Source organism: Phocoena phocoena, chromosome 11 (genome assembly GCF_963924675.1).
Source record: "Phocoena phocoena chromosome 11, mPhoPho1.1, whole genome shotgun sequence".
NCBI classification, from domain to species: domain Eukaryota; kingdom Metazoa; phylum Chordata; class Mammalia; order Artiodactyla; family Phocoenidae; genus Phocoena; species Phocoena phocoena.
The window spans coordinates 93,618,639-93,639,159 of record NC_089229.1 but is presented as its reverse complement, the minus strand read 5'-3'; the positions used below and the strand labels follow the sequence as shown (position 1 = coordinate 93,639,159).

General features: G+C 46.7%; 1 protein-coding gene across 1 annotated transcript in view; it reads left to right on the top strand.

The window, feature by feature from the left end:
* ETV6 (ETS variant transcription factor 6) overlaps positions 1 to 20,521 on the top strand; it is a 237,154-nt gene that overhangs the window by 205,066 nt on the left and 11,567 nt on the right. Inside the window, exon 5 of the mRNA XM_065887202.1 lies at positions 13,294 to 13,839. Within this exon, the coding sequence (XP_065743274.1) occupies positions 13,294 to 13,839 (546 nt within the window). The remainder of the gene's footprint in view (positions 1 to 13,293; positions 13,840 to 20,521) is intronic.

Below are 20,521 nucleotides of genomic sequence, written 5' to 3'. Positions count from 1 at the left end.
CATTTGTTAATATACAGAGAGATCTGGTCCTGGGGGGGGAAAAAGTTTGTTAAGTGAAATTATAAACATCCAGTATTACATCCCCAGTGATTTATGCTACCTAGTTGGGGATACAGTACAATGTAAGAGTGTGTCGCTCTTGACTCGGCCCAGAGCTCAGCATGGAAGGAGAATGGGCCATTCCAGAGAGGGCCCACTCAGCCCCTCAGCAGGCTGGCACAGGGAGGCGTGCAGAGTGACGTACAAACACAAAGCTTCATTCAACACCCCATGACTTCACCTCATCACTGCCACCGACGTGACCAATTCAGACATTCATAATTTCACAATGGGAATTTATGTCACAGGACAAACATATCTTGTGTGATCCCGCCTGCAAACATCCCCTATGAGTACATTACATTGAAGCCTCACCTTCCGTGCTGGCAGCCACGTGGCAGTGCCAGAAGCTTGGAGGTCATTGTTAGCTCAGAGGCTCCCTTCCAGGCTCTGATGGGAGAGAAGGGTGTTCATACTAATTCAAACCCTTTATTTTGTACACATTCATTATCTCTAGAAGTGTGTCATGCCTTGGGTGAAGCAGTACTCAGATTACCACCTAGGTCTAGGAGAACCAGCATTTCTACTCTTCCCTTACTCAGTTATGGGAGGGGAAGGCGATATTATATAATTACGATAACCTTATAACTTTTCATCCATACCCAGACACTTATGCTAGGGAAATGGGACTCTAGTAAGTGAGCTCGGACATAGGCATCAAGCCAGGACCATCCCTGACAAACTGGGACACATGGTCAGCTTAGATTAAATGTCTTCAAGAGTGGGATCTGGACATCAGGAAACCAGGTTCTAATCCTCTCTTCTGCCAGAACAGTCCTAAGGACTCAGTTTCTCGTTTCTCTGGCCCTTAGTCACCCCAGTTATAAGACAGGAAATACCACCAAATGGTATCAGATCTTAGAGCCCTTAAATCCTAAGGACTGGGTCTCCCTGGGTGATAGGAAGACGAATAAGACACATTCTCTACTTTCAGGGTCGTAGGCAACTAAAATCCACAAAAGGACAGCAGTGTCCTGTCTGGTGATGCTGAGAAAAGTTGAACATCTATTCTCGTTTATCTCACCTTATCGAGAACTGCTGACAGCATTACCCCTCTTAGTAGTCAAACCAAGAGTAGCACCATTCACTTGTTTCACAGTGGAAATCTCATTTTTAATAGATTCCTTTCCTTTGATTATTGATTACCCATTTTATCTGCATGTTATGAATTAGTTAGGTATAACGTAGATGGCTGTGTAGGAAGGAGACTACTTCTCTCACCAAAACCAGGAGGCAAAACATCTTTAGAAATTTCAGACCAGTACATGGTTATAAAATAAATTTATTTTGTCACACACGGTTGTGATATCAACTTCTTTTGATACTTTGGGTTCCGAAGTCAGTGACTTTTGGCTCCCATGGAATATTTAAGAAGAAAAGCTTGGTGCCAAAGCGTATATTCGATTGCCACTGGTCCTTTGGTGTTAGAACTACTTGAATGAGTGATTCCCTAAAAGTTCATTGAGCAATTAAAATATGCTTCTAGTCTAGGCTGGTCTCCAAATGGGGTCAGCTTTGCAGAGTCACCCCTGTTGGACTGAACATGCACACGTGTCCAGGGAGGGGGAACAGGACCTGTGTTTCTCAGGCCATACCACGTGGCTTGCGGGATCTTATTTCCCTGACCAGGGATCGAACCCGGGCCCCAGCAGTGAAAGTGCCAAGCCCTAACCGCTGGACCGCCAGGGAATTGGGAGGTGATTTTTAATCACTTGAATTTGAAACTATTCCCACATGCTGTGCAGCAGTAGACATAGTTCTAAGGTGAAAGTTCTGCTCTGGGGCAGCTCTCTGTCACCAGGTGGATATGGAAATTGGAAGTGAGGACGAGAAATTTCAGGTGTCATTCTCAGTTCTCCTTACAACTAGCCCATGGTCATAGCCCAGATAGTAGAGGGAAATCATTTCTTCATGGAGGGTGGGGAGGGTGGCTGTATTCTGGGATGGCCCACAGAAATTTTATTTATATGATTGCTTTACTGGGGGAAATATTTCCCCTTCTCCCTCCTCTTGCCCACCAAATCCAACTGCCAGAGACTACTTTGGAGGAAGGAAATCTTATACAATTTTTTTTTTTTTTGTCGGTACGCGGGCCTCTCACCGTTGTGGCCTCTCCCGTCGTGGAGCACAGGCTCCGGACGCGCAGGCTCAGCGGCCATGGTTCACGGGCCCAGCCGCCCCGCGGCATGTGGAATCTTCCCGGACCGGGGCACGAACCCGTGTCCCCTGCATCGGCAGGCGGACTCTCAACCACTGCGCCACCAGGGAAGCCCAATCTTATACAATTTTAATGAGATAATTCAACGAGATGAGGTACATGAATCTACCTCATAATAACAAAATAAGAGCTAACACTTATGGTGTCCTCATTGTGTTCCAGGCCCTGTTCTAAGCTTTTACATGTTTAAATCATTTCATCTTCACAACCACCCCATAAAGAAGGTGATATTATTTCTACTTTATAGATGAGGAGATTGAGGCTAAGAGCAGTAAAGTACCCTGTCTCCAAATCACATAATTATGTAGTGGCAAAGCTAAGACCTAACCCCAGGTCCACTTGGTTCCAATGCCGGTGTTCATTCCACTGCAGCATGAATGAGCTGACCGAAATAACATTTTTATTAATTTTGTGTGTTTGCAAGCACCCTGAAAATAGGGCAAATGGTTAAACGATGAGTAGAAGAACCATGGAGATTAGGATGTCGAGACAGGTCCAATATACTGGCAGGTCCCCGCACTCCTGCTTATAATGTTTCCGCTTCATAGTACAGATCTTCCCAGACTTAGGATGGGGATACGGCCAGATAAACCCGTCTTAAGTTGAAAATATCCTAAGTTGAAAATGCATTTAATACCCCTAACCTACCAAACAGCACAGCTTAGCCTACCTACCTTAAACATGCTCAGAACACTTACATCAGCCTGCAGTTGGGCAGAATCGTCTAACGCAAAGCCGATTTTATAATTAAGTATTGACTATCTCATGTAATTTATTGAACACTGTACGGCAAGTGCAAGACAGAATGGCTGTCTGGGTGCAGGATGGTATCAGTTGCTCGCCCGCGTGATCGCGTGGCTGACCGGGAGCTGTACTCACTGCCACTGCCCAGCAGCACGAGGAGTATCGTCCTGCACAGCACTAGCCCCGGAAAAAGATCGCAATTCAAAATCTGAAGTACCCTTTCTGCCTAATGCGTATCACTTTGCCACCACTGTAAAGTCGAAAAATGGCTAAGTCGAACCGTCATAAGTCGGGGACCATCTGTACTTGAAACTGTCAAGTGAAAACCAAAAAACGTCAGAGATAACTTTTGAGACCCCAGTGTATGTCTTCAGTTAATGATATTAAAAACTCATACTAAATTGGACTGAATTAACCTGTCTGGATCTCTGACTGCCCCAGGATGAATGGACTTATTAGCGGGACAAAAATCTCCCGGCCTGGGAGAGATGTGGGCTCTGAGTCAGGCAGTGGCCTCTGAGAACAGAAGCCCTGGCTCTCGTACCCCTGGACCAGCCCCTCGTGCGGTGGCTCCTTGACAGCCGCCCCCCCAGGACAGGCACCAGGGTAGATGAGGCTTCCAGTTGCTCAGGCCACATCCTATTACCCGTTGTTGTAAAAACCACCCCGATTTTCTAGTCTTGCTGGGATCGTGTTCATGACTGAGTGTCAAGGCGGCCACTGGCCTGGGTTTGACATCTTTGTTATACACGTTAGCTGTGTAGCACATGATAGAGCCAGAGAGTGTGATGGTGCGTGTATGGATCCAGACCACCTGGGTTCAAATCCCAGCTCCCACTTCACCAGCTGTGTGACTTGAGGCAAGTTCCTTAGCTTCCTTGTGTCTCTGTTTTCATCTGTAAAAGAAGGAGAATAGCAGTACCTATCGAATACGATTGATGTAAGAAAGGGTCAAGTTCATAAGGGAAATGCCCTCAGAGCAGCATCTGTCACACAGCAAGCGCTTGATAAATGCTATTCATTATGACTATTTGCTGTTTCTTAGCACTATTTGGTTCAGGTTTTTTCTTCTTTTCTTTAAACTTAAAAAAAGCTGAATTGTGATAAAATACACGTAACATTTATCATCTTAACCATTTGTAGGTGTACAATTCAGTAGTGCTAGGTGTATTCACGTTGTTGTGCAATGGTGTTTTTCTTCTTACCTCCAATTCCAATTTTCTGTTTTTTAATTATTTTCTTATTGAAGTATAGTTGATACACCGTATTGTGTTAGCTTCAGGTATAAGCAAAGTGATTCAGTTATATATCAATACACACACATATATATATTCTTTTTCAGATTCTTTTCCCATATAGGTTATTACAAAATATTGAATATAGTTCCCTGTGCTAGTCCAATTCCAGTTTTCTTAAGCAGTCCCGTTACTGCAATGTCATGTGCTTCGTGCAAACACCAGGTTTCTGCATCCGGACGTAGGAAAGGTCTGTTGTCCACCCATGCCATTATCCTAGGACTTCTTCATGGGTTAACCGGGCACCATCTGTTGCATGATTTCTATGGGAAAATACATTTAAAGGGCAAACCTTAATTCAGGATACAGCCTGTTCGGAAAATAAGCAGTGCCTACACTTTGCGTTACCTTCAGTACCTGGCACGTGGTAGGTCCTCCACAGCCCTTTGCAACCTTTCTATGAATCTGGCCGTCTCCTCTCACCCTTGAGAACTCTAAGATTAACCTTCCTGTGCCCCTTTCATCCCTGTGACTCTTGAATCTGGCAGGAGGTAACGAGGTCCCACCAGAACTTCTTGTCGTCCCCAGTGTCAGAGCCCCCCCGAGCGCCGGCTGACACTTTCCCCCGCACTCGGCCTCATTCCCCTCTTCTCTATCCTCCTCTCCTCTCCAGGGCCTCTTCTTCCTGCTTTGCCTCCTGTATGTCGTGGTCTAGGGCAGCATGACCTTTCACCCTCTGACCTGGTTCAAAGCGTTTGGTTGTGATGGGAGCACATGGAGGCCCGGGGTGGTACATGGAGCCACTTTTCATCGGGGTCATCAGCCTCCCTCTGGGGGGACCCGTGCACCTTCCTTGGGCCAGCTCCCTCCAGGGGTATGGAGGCTCCCCTTAGTCCAGAGGCTAGCTTGCTCCATTGAGCTAAAAGTTTTAGGGGCAGGAGGTCCCTAATAGACACGAATAATTCTCCCAAGGTAACCAGGAAGTCTTCAAGTGATTTCCTCTTAGCCCTCAGGAAATGCCACCTGATTCCTCTGAGATAAGAGGGCTGGGGGTGGTGGGTTCAACCCCAGAGAAGGAAGCTCTCCACTCGTTCCCCTCTCCTGCCTTAACCTTTGTGCCGCCCTGGCCCCCTCCCTATAAATGATTCACAGCATTTACCTCCAAAGGGCAAATTGGCTCATCTGTAACCTCATCCCTTGATTTCTTCATTCACTTCTTTTGTGGGCCTTTCCTGAGACTGAGGGAGACTCCTCTACACCACCTGGGAAGAGCAGAGCCAGCGTCCGGCCGGGAGCACGAAGCCTCGTGTCTACGGCTGGTGTAGACTTGCCCACACCGTCTGCGCTAAACCACCAGCAGAGGTGGCCTGTTGGCAGCTATCCTGCCCACAGTGATGAAGATTAAGCCTCAGAGTCCTGAAAGTCACCTGTTTTGTTTCTTTCAGCCCCTTTCACCCAAATGCTTATAAAATTCTAGATGCTTCCTTAGGATTTATTGTGTTTGAACTCAGACGTCTGTGAATCCTACACTCCAAGCTAGGGCAGTTTTCTTCTCAGGCCCTGCAAGGGAATTCAGTGACCACTGAATGTGACAAGGGAGCTGAGTGAGATGGAAACACTGAAATGGGCAGGCAAAGGGTCAGTGGAAAGTCTTGACTGAAAGTCTTGGCTGAGCCTCTTGGAAAGGCGGTGGTAGGGATAGTTTTCTAGGGCTGCCACACACTGGGTGGCTCAAACAACAGGAATGTATCGTCTCACAGTTCTGGAGGCTGGAAGTCCAAGATCAAGGTCTGGGCAGGATCGGTTCCTTCTGAGGCCGTGAGGGAAACTCTGTGCTAGGTTTCTCTCCCAGCTTCTGGTGGTTTGCTGGCAATCTTTGGAGATCCTCGGCTTGTAGATCTTGCGTGGCCTACCCCTGCGTGCCTTGACTCTTAATTCAGCACCTATAGCCTTTCGTCGTTTTTTGATATGTCTGCCTTCTCCATTAGACTGTGGCACCCTTGAGAGCAAGGACCGCATTTCCTTCCTCTACGTATTCTGCATCTGAGACACTACCTCACACACGGTCGGCATCGCCGGAAGTTCTTTGCTTCAATTCATATTGTAACGACTGTGTGACAAAACACTCCTCTCCAGTTGTGCGTGTGTGCATGTCTGTGTGTCCAAATTCCCCTGTTCACAAGGGCACCAGTCATACTGGAATAGAGGCCCATGCCACTCCAATATGACCTTACCTTACCTAATTACATCTGCAATGACCCTTTTCCCCAATGAGATCATATTCTGAGGTACTGGGGATTGGGACTTCAACATATGAATTTTGGGGTGAGGGGCACACAAGTCAACTCATAACGAGGAGTGACAGAACCTGAGTATGTATATGAGATCTATTTTGAATTCCATCTCAAGATCTAGAGCCTTTAATTTTTGTATAGGTCTTTATATCATTCATGGTTCCTACTAATCTTTTAAAAAATTGTGCTGGGAAATGGTGTTTACATGGGGAAAAATGTGGATCCCAGTGTACTGAGGATGATGAGCGAGAGTTATCTGCTGGGCCTGTTGAATTGCATCTCCGTCTCTTATTATCATCCATGGCCTTAGGGGAAGCACGGTGGGGAAGTGTGATCCTGGTGTGTGAGACGTAAACTTGATCTTCGCCTTTGCTCTACCCTGGAAATGTCCTAGTCAAAAACCAAGACTTTAACCAAAGGCAGAGTTTTGCTTTGTTTTTTAGGTCTACTAGTTATTCATTATATAACGTGATTAAATTGGGCTGAATTCTGATGAATTCTAAATAGAGAAACTTTCATAATAAGTAAAAGGAAAGAGGATGAGAAAAGAAATCAGACCTTTTTTGGTGATCATCACACTTAAAGTCCTAATTTATTGGGGGCTGTTTGGTAGTGAGAAGAAGGGATTATTTGTGTCTAAAGGAGATCTACAAAGAGAAACGTTTGGGATCAGAAAGTACTTTCAACCAGAATGAGGTCCCTACCACTCCTGGGTACCTTCCCCGCCCCCCCCCCCCTTCTAAGCCCACACTGACCAATTACATGTGGCTTTTCCTCTCTCTTCCTTGTGCGTTTCCCTCCCATAGCAAGACCTTCAGACCAAGGGCAATGTGGATAATTTCCCAGTTTTCCAGCTGGGCAGTTCACCAAGAACAAACCCAGACATCAAGGCCAGACCAAAAAAACATCTTCTTGTTTTAGACAGAAGACTCCTACATCTGGGGGATTTAATGCACCCACTGTCCGCTTAGTGCGTTTCCTGTGTCCGGAGCTTCTCTGCCTGTCAGCTCTGGTCTCATAAGTTTCCATACCCTGCTGCCAACTTATAATAACAGAGGCAGCAGGGTAGCAACCTCAGAGCCCACTCCATACGTGAGCACATGCTTCGCAAAGTGAAACAAAGCTTGGAAGGGCGCGTTGCAGACCTTTCAGCCTCGACAGTGGTGTGCCCAGACCACCAGGAGCCTGGAATTAAATACCCTCAGTTCCAGTTCTCCACCATTAACGTTATCAACTTCATCAAGTACTTCCTCCTTCAGTGGTGTCTGCAGAGAAATAAATAAATCAAGCCCATCCAAGTCCTGTTCCTGCCCAGATCCGGAGTCAAAAGTGAAATCTGAGTTGGATTATCCAGAGCGCTGTCTCCCTCCTTCATTGTTCCCCAAATCTGGGCAGGAACAGAGAGTGAAATCTCTCCAGGACATTACATCAGTTCCTCTTTTACCCTTGGCGCAAAAGTTCTTCCTCTCGTCGTTCTCCCAGACTTCCTAAGGCTTGCCCTGAGTGCACACCCATCCACTGAGCCTTGACGCCCAGGACATCAAAGAAAACATGCAGGTAACCAGGCTACTGGCCAACGCCTGTGTCTGTTGTAAAGTTTGTAAGAAGGGAAATGGATTCAGGAAATAGGATTTCTTAGTACATGGTCTTCATCATCCTGAAGTATTTTTAATCCTTAATAAGCTTTTAAGGAAAGGGAGGTATTCTGTAAATGGCATTTAGAAGAAAATACGTGAAACTTCAAAATGCCGACTGTCTTAAATGTCGCTTGCAATGATCATGTTGTGTGACATAAAGAGTGAACCATGGACAAAAGGTAAATTCATTTTTGTGGATGGCAGAATTGAGATCTGTATTAGCTATGAAAAGAAAACTTGCCTCATCCCCGCAAGATTGTAGATCATTTCTATCATACTAATACTTTCGGCCGTTAAAGTTAACCCCATGGGCCTCATCAGCGTCCTGTAAGCATTATTTGCATTGCGTTAAAGTGAGGAAGTTGACTTGTCATCCCAACCTGTATCTTTGCAAGGTTGATTAAACACTTCAATTCCGTTTATAAAATCATAATCACATAGCCATCACGTCACCTGACAATTAATAGTTCCTCAATATTATCAGCTATTTTATTCCTGTTTACATTTTTCCAGCTATCTCATAAATGTTTTTTTTAATTTATCTATTTATGGCTGTGTTGGGTCTTTGTTGCTGCACGTGGGCTTTCTCTAGTTGCGGTGAGCAGGGGTTACTCTTTGCTGTGGTGTGCGGGCTTCTCATTGCAGTGGCTTCTCTTGTTGTGGAGCACGGGCTCTAGGCACGCAGGCTTCGGGAGTTGTGGCTCGCGGGCTGTAGAGCTCAGGCTCAGTAGTTGTGGTGCACGGGCTTAGTTGCTGCACGGCATGTGGGATCTTCCTGGACGAGGGCTCGAACCCATGTCCCCTGCACTGGCAGGTGGATTCTTAACCACTGTGCCACCAGGGAAGCCCTCATAAATGTGTTTGCAGTTTGTTCGAATCATAATCCAAGCAAGGGTCTGTCTCTACTTCACAAGTGGTTGATGTGTCTCTTGAGTCTCTTTCAATCTCTACAGGTCTCCATTCATATCTTCTTTGTGTACATGCTTGCACACTCTCTAGGTGTTGAAAAAAGAAGTTAGCCATAATGAGTATAATTTTTCCCCTGTATGTGGTGTAACTTTTCCTTCCCCTTTGGTTGCTTTCAAAATTTTCTGTTTCTTCTTGGTTTTCAGCAGTTTGACTCTGTACCTGAACGTACCTTTCACTGTATTTATCCCGCTTGGAATTTGCCGAGCTTCTTGGATCCTTAAGTTTGTATATTGTTGCTGCTGTTGTTGTTAACAAATTTGAGGACAATTTGGCCATGATTTCTTCAATTTTATTTTGTTTTGTTTTGGCCCCATTCTTTCTGTTTTCTCCTCTTTTACGATGTTATAGTGACCGTGCAGGAAATTCATCTTATTTTCTTCGATGACCACACAAGTACTTAGGATAGGGTATGACAATCTCTAATTTGCTTTAAAATAATTCAGTTTTTAAAAATGTGTGTTGAGAGTGTGTGGGGGATACCAACCCACCAATGTCTATTTAAAAAAAAAGTTTTCACCTTCTCAAACTCCAGTTACATTTCTTTTAGACCATTTAATATTGTTCCATAGGTCACTGAAGATCTATTTCTTTGTTTTTAATTTTTATTGATCTGTTTTCAGATTTACTAACCCTTTCTTCTATTATCTCCCATCTGCTATTAAGTCTCTCCTGTCCAAAATTTCAAGTACTGTATTTTTCAGTTCAAAACCCTTTTTGATTGTTTCCATTTCTTTTCTGATAGTCTCCATCTGTTATCACTCATTATGACTATCATTTTGTTTAAATGCTTGAACTTATTTATAATAGCTACTTTTTTTTTTTTTTTTTTTTTTTTTTTGCGGTATGCGGGCCTCTCACTGTTGTGGCCTCTCCCATTGCGGAGCACAGGCTCCGGACACACAGGCTTAGCGGCCATGGCCCATGGGCCCAGCCGCTCCGCGGCATGTGGGGTCCTCCCGAACCGGGGCACGAACCCGTGTCCCCTGCATCGGCAGCCGGACTCTCAACCACTGAGCCACTGGGGAAGCCCAGCTACTTTGAAGTTCTTTTTTGCTCATTCCAACATCTAGATTATCTCAAGAGTCTACTTCTATTGACTGCCATCCCTCTTGAATATGGGTCACATTTTTCTGTTCCTTCACGTGTCTAGAATATCTTTATTGGACACTGAATATTACATATAACATATTGTAGAGACTCTGGATTATGTTACATTCCTCTGAAGAGTGTCGATGTTTCTGCTAGCAAGCAGTTAAGTAACTAGTCAGTCACTCTGAATTTGTGGAGGCTTGGTCTTATATTATTTGGTTAGGGAAGATTTATTTCAGTTTTGCCTTTAGCCCTCAGGCAAATCCCTTTGTCCTAGAGCATAGTCCTTACTCCTAAGGTGTGGCCATTCTGGGGTAATAAGCAGCCTGAGGTGTTTTCAGAGCCTTCCTTGATAGAGCCCCAACTCTGAACTCTGTCTCCAATACCATGGCCAGCAGCTGAGATTTCGTGTCTTTGAACTGTACAGCTGTTACCTTTCCCTGAGCTCCTTGGAGTTCCCCCTGCACGTTGCAGTTCAGGGGCACGCGTTAAGGATTTGAGGGCATTTTATGTGCCAGTTAGTGGCTACTCCCTCTGAGGGTCCCTCCTTTATGGAATTTGTTTTCTCCATTTTTTTTGCCCTTCTGACAGCTTCATACTCTGCTCCCTGGCATCTCAAGCAACTTTCTGTTCTCTTTCTAGCTGGCTCACACTACGTGGACTGGGAAGGACCCTCAGAGTGACAGCTGTATAAATTTGGATCTTACCCTGGGCAGTTCCTTTCCTGCAAGAGTAAAATCCCCTTCAGTTTCCAGTACCCTCAGTTACTTTTATAAATATATTTTGTCCAGATTCTATCATTGCTATATGTAGGAAAGTTAGTCTGATACAAGCCGCTCCGCCATTACTGAAACTGGAATCTCCTTCTCCTTTGAGAAAAATGGTAGCATACCATACATACTTCACCTTGCTTTTGCTCATCTAGCCATAGAGCCTAGAGGTCAGTCCTTAGCAAAATATTTAGTTACCCCTCATTCCATTTTATAGCTGTGTAGTCCTCCATCATTTAGAGATATGCCATCATGTGTTAAACCAGTCTCCCACTGACAGCTGTTCCAACGTTGAAGCACTCTTAAATTCGTGGCAGCATGTTACATAGTGGTTACAAAATAAGCCCTTTGCCTTCAGGCAGATGATCTTTTAATTATCATGAACAGTATTTCTTTTGTTCAGTGTCTCATATGATTTGTGAGATCTAGCGGAGTCCCCATCTTCCTGTTAACCCTATATAAAACTTGAAGAAACCACCACCTTTGTCTCTGTGTACTAACCCTATCAGATTCCCAGATCCCCTTTATATGGTCTTCACATAGATGTTGTCGTAATGGATAAAGGAGATATCTTTGACCTGCTTTACTTAGAACCATGGACAAGTCTTTGACCAGAACAGGGACCTGCAAGTATGCACATCCTTTTGGTGAGACAGCTCTGGGAACAGATGTGGCCAGAGAAACCTCATTAAGATGTGTGTGAGGCCCCTGGAGAAAACTCCATTTTGGTAGGCAGAGTTTTGTTCTTCCAACCCTTAGCAGCACCCCTAAGGCCACGTACATGCTGGTCCCTCCCTCAACCCAGCCCATGGAGCTACTTCTGCTGCTGAGCTGTGTACACTTTTTATATATATATAAATTTATTTTATTTACTTTTGGCTCGCCCGGGCTTTCTCTAGTTGCGGCGAGCAGGGGCTACTCTTCGTTGCGGTGCGCGGGCTTCTCATTGCGGTGGCTTCTCTTGTTGCGGAGCACGGGCTCTAGGTGTGCAGGCCTCAGTAGTTGTGGCACACAGGCTCAGTAGTTGTGGCTCGTGGGCTTAGTTGCTCCGTGGCATGTGGGATCTTCCCGGATCAGGGATCGAACCCATGTCCCCTGCATTGGCAGGCGGGTATTAACCACTGTGCCACCAGGGAAGTCCCTGAGCTGTGTATACTTCTGATGTTGTCCTTCCTCAGATGTCTCCAGCTTGAAAGTTCAGGTGGGATGGGGTGGAGGTATTGTCAGGGGTCCATCCCTCCTTCTCACTTAACTCTACCTGTCTGACTGTGCACTCAGAAACAAAATGATCCTCAATGTTCTCTCCGGTACAAGATTGTTATTATGTAAATTAGGCCCACTGTGCACGCTTAGAGCAGGTTTTTTGTTTTTGTTTTTTTTTTTGGCGGTACGCGGGCCTCTCACCGTTGTGGCCTCTCCCGTTGCGGAGCACAGGCTCCGGACGTGCAGGCTCAGCAGCCATGGCTCCCAGGCCCAGCCGCTCCGCGGCATGTGGGATCTTCCCAGACCGGGGCACCCGCGTCCCCTGCATCGGCAGGTGGACTCTCAACCACTGCGCCACCAGGGAAGCCCTAGAGCAGGTTTTGATGTGACTTTCCCCCCTAGTTTCTACATAGCAGAGAAGTAGATATTCTAATGGGGACCTAAGGTTCTAGAATCTTCCTGGAATCTAACTGGCTGGGTGACCTTGGGTAAGTTGCTTAACTTCTTTATGCCTCCATTTTCTCTCCTGTTAAACAGGAGTCATAGTAGTTAGTATCTTCTGCTTAGGTGTGTTATAAATTTTAAACAATATAATCCAGTACGTAGGATATATAGTGATTGCTTTATTGTTATCATTAATACCAACAACTCCTGGAGATAGAGAGTGTGAAAGTCGGGTTATGAAAAGTCAGTGAAAACATTTAGAGAAAAACCCTTAAGGACCCTAAAAGCCATGTCGAAGAGTCGAGTAACAAAAAGATAAAGAATGAACGTGTGGCTTCCTTGTGTTTGTGAGCCACTAGCAGGTGATTAATGGAATGTCTGTAGACATTTTTTGCTTGTCCATCGGCAGGAAAAGAATTTCGAGTATGTGCACTTTGATCTTTTTAAAGCGGTGAAAAAGAGCCTGCGTCCGGGAAGAAAGGTGCTCCTGCAAGCTCATGTGCTCCACGGTCGCCACCTTTAGGACCGCAGTGAGGTCCCTCCCCTGACCATCCATCAGGGTCTCTGACTGTCCTTCCCTCTGCTCCACAGATAACTGTGTCCAGAGGACCCCGAGGCCGTCGGTGGAGAACGTACACCACAACCCTCCCACCATTGAACTGTTGCACCGTTCCAGGTCACCCATCACGACAAACCACCGGCCTTCTCCCGACCCCGAGCAGCGGCCCCTCCGGTCCCCCCTGGACAACATGATCCGCCGCCTCTCCCCGGCCGAGAGGGCCCAGGGACCGAGGCTCCACCAGGAGAACAACCACCAGGAGTCCTACCCCCTGTCAGTGTCTCCCATGGAGAATAATCACTGCCCGCCATCGTCCGAGCCCCACCAGAAGCCCTCCAGCCCCCGGCAGGAGAGCACGCGGGTGATCCAGCTGATGCCCAGTCCCATCATGCACCCTCTGATTCTGAACCCCCGGCACTCCGTGGATTTCAAGCAGTCCCGGCTCTCCGAGGACGGGCTGCACCGGGAAGGGAAACCCATCAACCTCTCCCATCGGGAAGACCTGGCGTACATGAACCACATCATGGTCTCCGTCTCCCCGCCCGAGGAGCACGCCATGCCCATCGGGAGGATAGCAGGTAAGTGAGCGCTGCCCTTGCCGCTGTCCAGCCTCGAGCTTCCTTGGGGCCTCACGCTGTCGCAGTTAGGTGCCCTCCGAGGCTCTGGGAGGCCAAGTGGAGGATTCTGCCTGCAGGAGGTGAAATCCTTAATGGGCTAGTTAATGAGCCACGGGGCTGGAGGAGTTATGCGCCTCGGAAGTGTTAAGAAACAAACGTCCTCCATCCAGCTTACAAGGCGAGTCACATCAGAATCGCGGCTGAGCAAAAACATTTGAAATCAAAGGTTTATGAGCATGTTAATGGCCCTGTCCCGAAGTTTCCAGCGGCTAAGTAACGAGCAGACGCAGCATAAAGAACCTTTGTCTCAGATGCAGGCTTGTAATTCCATCCTCTGCACGGCAACTCCACGTAGCCTTCACCTTGGGAGGGGGTAGGAGAGGAAAAAGCAGGATTAGGGTGTTGGAGTCTGCTGCTGCTGTGTCATTTGGACAGAGGAAACCACTCCCGAATTCTTTCCCTTCTATGCTGACAAGCCCAAATTTACTCCCCTAAGACGAGAAACCAGTGGAAACCAGTGAAAAAAATCACCACATTGTATTTTTGCTAGCCCGCCCATAATTTACATGAAGTCATTCTCCAGAAGCTTATAATCCTCTAACCTCTTGGCAAAGTTAACTCTTTTCCTAGAGCTTCTCTCCATTCACGAGACATTTTTGGAGCACCTGCTGTGCACAGATAAATGCACTGGGAAGTAGGGGACAGGGAGCTGATATAACACTTATTATTTCCTCAAGGGATTTAAATTTTACTAGGAGAGACAGATGTGAAAACCACTAAGCTCCAAGGCAGAAGGAAATGAGCCCTCTGCCCCGTCCAGTCAATGTACAAGCATTTACTGAGTCCTTACTGTATGCGAGGATAATTCAGTGCCGTGGAAGCAACGCAGAGAGAAGGGGTATTTTGACTGGAGGAACTGAGGAAGGGCAGTAGCTCGATGCTGAAGGTGATTATGGGTCCAGTAATGGGAGGGAGACACGGAGACAGGAGAGAGGTCAGAACTGTTCAGGGCAAGGTGAGTCGTGCCCCTTCCTCCTTGGGCTGATGCCACAGGAGCGAGGTCCAGCTGAAGCTTGGGCTGGAGCAGTGCTCACGACACCATGACGACACGGGCCCTAAGGCTGCTTTACTTCGGCCTTGACTCGTCCCTTTTTTATTTAAGTCATTTGTTTCTAAATTCTTCTCTGCTCCCAAGGGCACCTCCAATGTCACCTCAATTTTATCATTATAAATAACTTACATAAGGAATGCTGGATCAAGAAAATCAAATGGCCAAGAGCTATGACGTGTTTCAAAAACACTATGAAAAATGAAATGATGTATGCTTGGAAGGTGATCCAAAAGCATCCCACAGGGTTGGGAGTGAGGAACGGGTGGGGTGTACATAAAATAAGGTTAGTCACAAGCTGATGGCTGTATGGCTGGGTGTCGGGTGCACCGGGGTTTACATTACTGTTCCGTCTACTTTTACATAAAGGTTTTTTTAATAATGGAAAAAAGAGAAACTATGAAAAGGACGGACGGGGATAAGGTAGCAAAGAGCTTATTGTGGCAAAGCATGTGCATTTCCCCAGATAACTGGAGGAGGAGGAAGGGGCCAGTATATTCCTGTGAATGATATAAATGACCTGTCTTGGACGTTCTAGGCTTGCTTTCTTGTCTGTATACGCCCTGCTTGTTTCTTGCACGGTCTGTGCAACAGTTCTGGACATTCTGTGGATACTTTCTACTTGTTTATAATCCTCAGAATAGCTCTTCGAGGTAGCCTATCATTGCTCTATCCATTTTATATGGAAGGGTCGTTTACAGGGGAAACCACAGAGGAAACTGAACGGCAGAGAAGCAGAGGTCACACAGGGGCTGGCGGATAAGGCTGCAGGACAGCCCTTGCCACGCCGTTGGCTGCTATCTCTTGGGCTGCCCTTGCTACCCCTGCATTCCTAATCACGATCTGTCTTGTCCACCTCCTCTGTGACGCTGTCTTTGCCACAGACTTCTTAGGAATCCAAGATAAGCCCCATGTATCAAGTTAAATCATTCAGGCTTAGAGCTGTTTTTCCCTGGTTTAGTAGGTCTGGAAATTTTTAAATATGGCTCTCTTAAAAACTCTCCCCATGTCTGTATTCGCTAATTTAACCAGATCCAGGATTAGCTGATGTAACCAAAAGGCACTGTTTTTCTCAAGGGTGAAACGAGAGAGAAGTCTACGATCTGACATTTAGTCTTGATACTGTGACCCTCTGAACAGCGCTCATCACAGTTCCAGGCTTGTTTCTCACTTGGGGTGTCCCCGTCTCTCCACTCCAACCCTTTGGGTGTCTTTCTGGACTACTCAGATCCTCGTAGAATTGATTCTTCATTTACTGGAAGTCGAACTCATTAGGTGATTCATATGTACGATGTAAAGTTCCGTCGTTATTGAACAGCCATAAAAGTCCTTCAGATCTCTATAAAGCAGCTTTTATATGGGAAAACGTAGCTTTTCAAATGAGCCCAGAGGGCACTGAAGGTGCTGCTGTGTGTCACACTGACAAACACCATAGTTGGAGGGTGTGGGTAAGAACACTACTGATGCATGTGGATCAAGAAGTAAATCACGCATCATTTGCTCAGGGACTCCTGGGTGTGCGCCTTTGGACACCTTCTGTGTTTACAGCACTGTTCTGCATTCGTGGGGGTGGAGTGTTCCAGGAGATGGAAGACACAGTCTTCATCATGAAACAGCTGTAGACAGTGAGCTACAAGTGCAGCTTGTGGTGTCTTCCAAGGACTCCGATTAAGTGCTGTAGGAGGTTGGAGTAGAGGTGTCAGGAAGGCTTCATGGAGGGGCTGGCTTTTAGCTGGGCTTAGACGAATGCTTAGAATATGGACAAGTGGAGATTAAAGAAAAAGAGGTCATTCCAGATGGAGAAAACCCCAAAACAATGTAAGGCCTAGTATATCTGTTCTATTTCAGATAGAAATGTAAAGTCAAGAATCCAGGTTCATTTAAAAAATCCACCATATTTTGGCGATTCTTTCTTTTTGTCACACTTAGTATCTATGAAATTGGGAGGCATCACACAATTAAGAGGCCCCATGCAAAGTTACGATGGTTCACTCAGGTATTTACGTGGCGGAAAATCTAAAACATTCAATGAAAGAAATCCAGGAGGTAGCTGACAGTTTAAACACAAACCACAAATTGAAATAGAAACACACAGCTTATCTTGAAAGGTGTTGCTTATTTTTCAAGGAATAAGAAGGACTGTTGATGAGTTTAACAAGCTGCAAGGGCTGGCATTTGTGGGAGAGAGAGAGAGTTTAACATAGGACAGAGTGAGAGAAGATTCCTGGGTTCTATTTTTTAATTGAACAGCCAGTGGTATGTGCAACACTGAGCAAGTTTCTTCTTTCTGTGCTCTTTTCTATTTATTGTCCTCAGGAAAGGACTGCTTGGTGGCAGGGGGATGGGGGAGCATCTGTCACCTCCTAACATTTTCTCAGCCCACAAACGTTTTACTGGCCTGTGTCTCGCCAACCTGTTTCATAGCCAAGGAGTGGTACTGGCAGTGAGCGCCGTAAATTGAAGAAGGGTAGCCCAGGTGATGCTGTGTTTTCAGTATATGTTGAAAATAATTCTTAGAACTTGGTGATTTCAAAGCTAGAAGGGTCTTTTACAGATGAAGACACGTCCAGTGTTCAGCCTCCAGCTTCAACCACTCTTCTTTCCAGCACACTTGTTTCCTTGGGACCGGGGACTGGAAATGCAGGCCTGTGGGCCAAAGCAGCCACCGCCTGTTTTTGTAAATCAGATTTCACTGGCACACGGCCACACCCACTCACTCGGTATTGTCTGCGGCGGCCTCGGCAGGGTTGAGGAGTCGCAGCAGAGACTGGACTAAAATATTCACTGATTGGCCTTTTACAGAAAAAGTCCGCCGCTCCCTGTTCTACGCAACTGTCCGCTTGTATGTTCAGGATGCTTTGGAGTCACTCACAGGTGTAGAAAATGCCGTCCCTGCTCTCAAGGAATGACTCGCACCGCAGAGAACGAGGCACGCCTAAGACGCGGAGGGGACAGTGGCAAGTGATGTAGGAAGGAGCTGAGTTCTAGATGGCAGGCTGATGGCCGAGTAGCCTGGAGTAGGTACAATAACATCATTAACATAAGAAGTAAAATACAGCTGAGGAAAACAAAGTGTAGCTCTGCACACCTGAACGATGTCAAGATGATTCATTCAAAACTTAACAGGTATCTCTGGGTGCCGGGCATCTTTCTAGGTGATAGGGTGCAGCATCTCTAAATGCCAAATGTTGTGCCGTTGCTGGCACAAGGCAACAATCCCTCTTACTTTATGCCATCAGACAAACAATGCTCCCTGCTTTGGTTCTCACTGTATAGACAGCTCAGTTTTCAAAGAAAAGAACTGAAGTCATTTTGGCTTTCTCTTAAACTTCAATTCTGTTAAAACCTGAGTTGCCAGACTTCCTATCTGCGTGTCCCTTCCTTGGACTTAATCCAAAAATCTGCTAAAGGGAGGAAGATTCAGTGGCAACCTGGTTTATAATCCACTCGTAGCCGTTCATCTGCTCCACAGAAGTGCGGACTTTAAGAGGTCTGCACAGGTTTGGCTGTTCAAAGTCCACGGACCATCCAGAAAGAGAGTACTTCTTCTCTTCTGCTCATCTCACAACTCTTGCCTAAGTCTCTTGATTTTCTTTGCGAACGTCAACTTCTTCACCGTCTGTGAGGATATCATTGGCGAGTGGATCTTAAAGGCAGATAAAACAGAATCCCGCACCCCACCCCCAGACCCTGTACCCTTCACTTGGAACCTTCTGATAACGCTTGGCCTGGCAATCTTTCAGATCCTCAAAGAGACTGAAAAAAGAAATACGTGTATTCTCTCTCTGGGTGACATTTTTAATAGAAACAAAAGGATTCTCCTCGAGGAGACACTCATTTGTCACCTGGCTTGAGCACTGTACACTCTTGATTCGGTTTTACTGACCGCATGAGTTCTGTGTACACAGAAATTCAATCCTGGGCGCCTCTGATCTGACATCAGATGTAGGCACCTAAGCCTGAGACTCCAGGGCCAGCAGCTAGGGGCTCATCCTCAGGGCTCCCAGGCCGGGGGGAGTCACACTGCCCCCTTGTATCCATCTCTGCTGCTTCCCCAGTGGTATCTGATGGTGACACTGTTTCCAATGAGGCACGTGGACTTTTATTTTCTTGTATAAATGAGCCTCAGGAGTAGCCCTGCAGGGAAGAAGACATCATGAACGAGAAGCCTAAATGAACTGTGTGAGTGATGGAGGGCAGTGTCATCCCCAGGCCTTTGCAGTAAGGTGTGGCGGTGTACAGCCACACACACACGCGCGCGCGTGTAAATATTGTGTTTGGAAAAAAGGACAGGATCGTGGGATGTCTCCATAAGCCAGGGGGGCTCGGGGTTTTAGGACCAGCTGGCGGAGCTGTGTCCTCCCATGCTATCTCAGGCAGGGAACTCTCTATGGCTCCCGGCCCAGGCCCTTCATCCACAGCTGGCGGGAGGGTTCCTGAGGTAGCACTGTAGGCCTGTGGGAGAGCATGGACTCTGGAGTCAACAGGATTAGAATCTAGCCCTTGTCTCCCAAGCAGAGGTATTTAAGGTCCCTGAAGCCTGGTTTCTTTACCCATAATAATGATAATACTCGTTTCTGGGCACTTTTGAGCACTAAAGAGACAATATGCAAACATTAGCACAGCAGGGTAATTTCTAAGGCTTAGTTAGTGTCCCTCCGGTGCGCCATTTCTCTTTGCTCTGCTCCAGGACTGCAGAGAGGAGAGCAGTGGTTATGGCCAGCACCACTGCCCACCGGAGCGGGTGCAGAGCCTTAACCCACACGGCCTGTGTCTGGGCATTTGTTCTAAGTGATGTTGGCCTGAAAAGTGCACCCCTTCAGGGAACCCTAGTTTCCTTATTTCCTTGGAGATGAACTTCTTCACTCCCGCTCACCTCCTCTGAGGCTTTGCCCGCCGTCTGTATTTGGAGGAGATGGAGGGGACCCTTGGAGAGGACAGAGTCCTTCACCCCTTCTCCCCGACGGGAATATCCCAAGGTGCCAGACTCCTCACGCTCTGGCTGAGTCACTGCACTTTATTTTTCATGGTGAGCCACTGAGAAATCAAGAAGAGAAGGAAAGTTTCAGGACAGCTTTTTTAAAAGATAAAACAGTACCAGCACAGTAACTCGGTAGAAAATAATAGAAGGGGATTGAGGAGACTGGAAATTCCAGTTTGTTTACAGGCCTGCATTTCTGTAACAGCATCCCTATGTCCCAGCAGTCGGCCTCCACGCCTGAGGGAGGAGGGGTACGTCTTACTGGGTTTTAGCTGGGGGCTTGGTCTCTGCATTTCCCAGCCTCACTCCACACCTCCTGCAACCAAAGGTGAAAAGGTTCAGCGGTGTTTGTTTGCAGCTGCAGCCCCTCCGCCCCCGACGAAGCCAGGAAGCATAGGTCTGTATTCTCTGCCTCAGCTTCTCCCTCTCCCAGCTTGCTGCCGTGCACATGTGGCTTCCGTTTTCCTATGCCACAGCGAAGCACAAGCAAGCACCCATTGGAAACACACCTCTGCGTATCAACACAGGGTTGGCTGCACTGGATGTATCAGCTT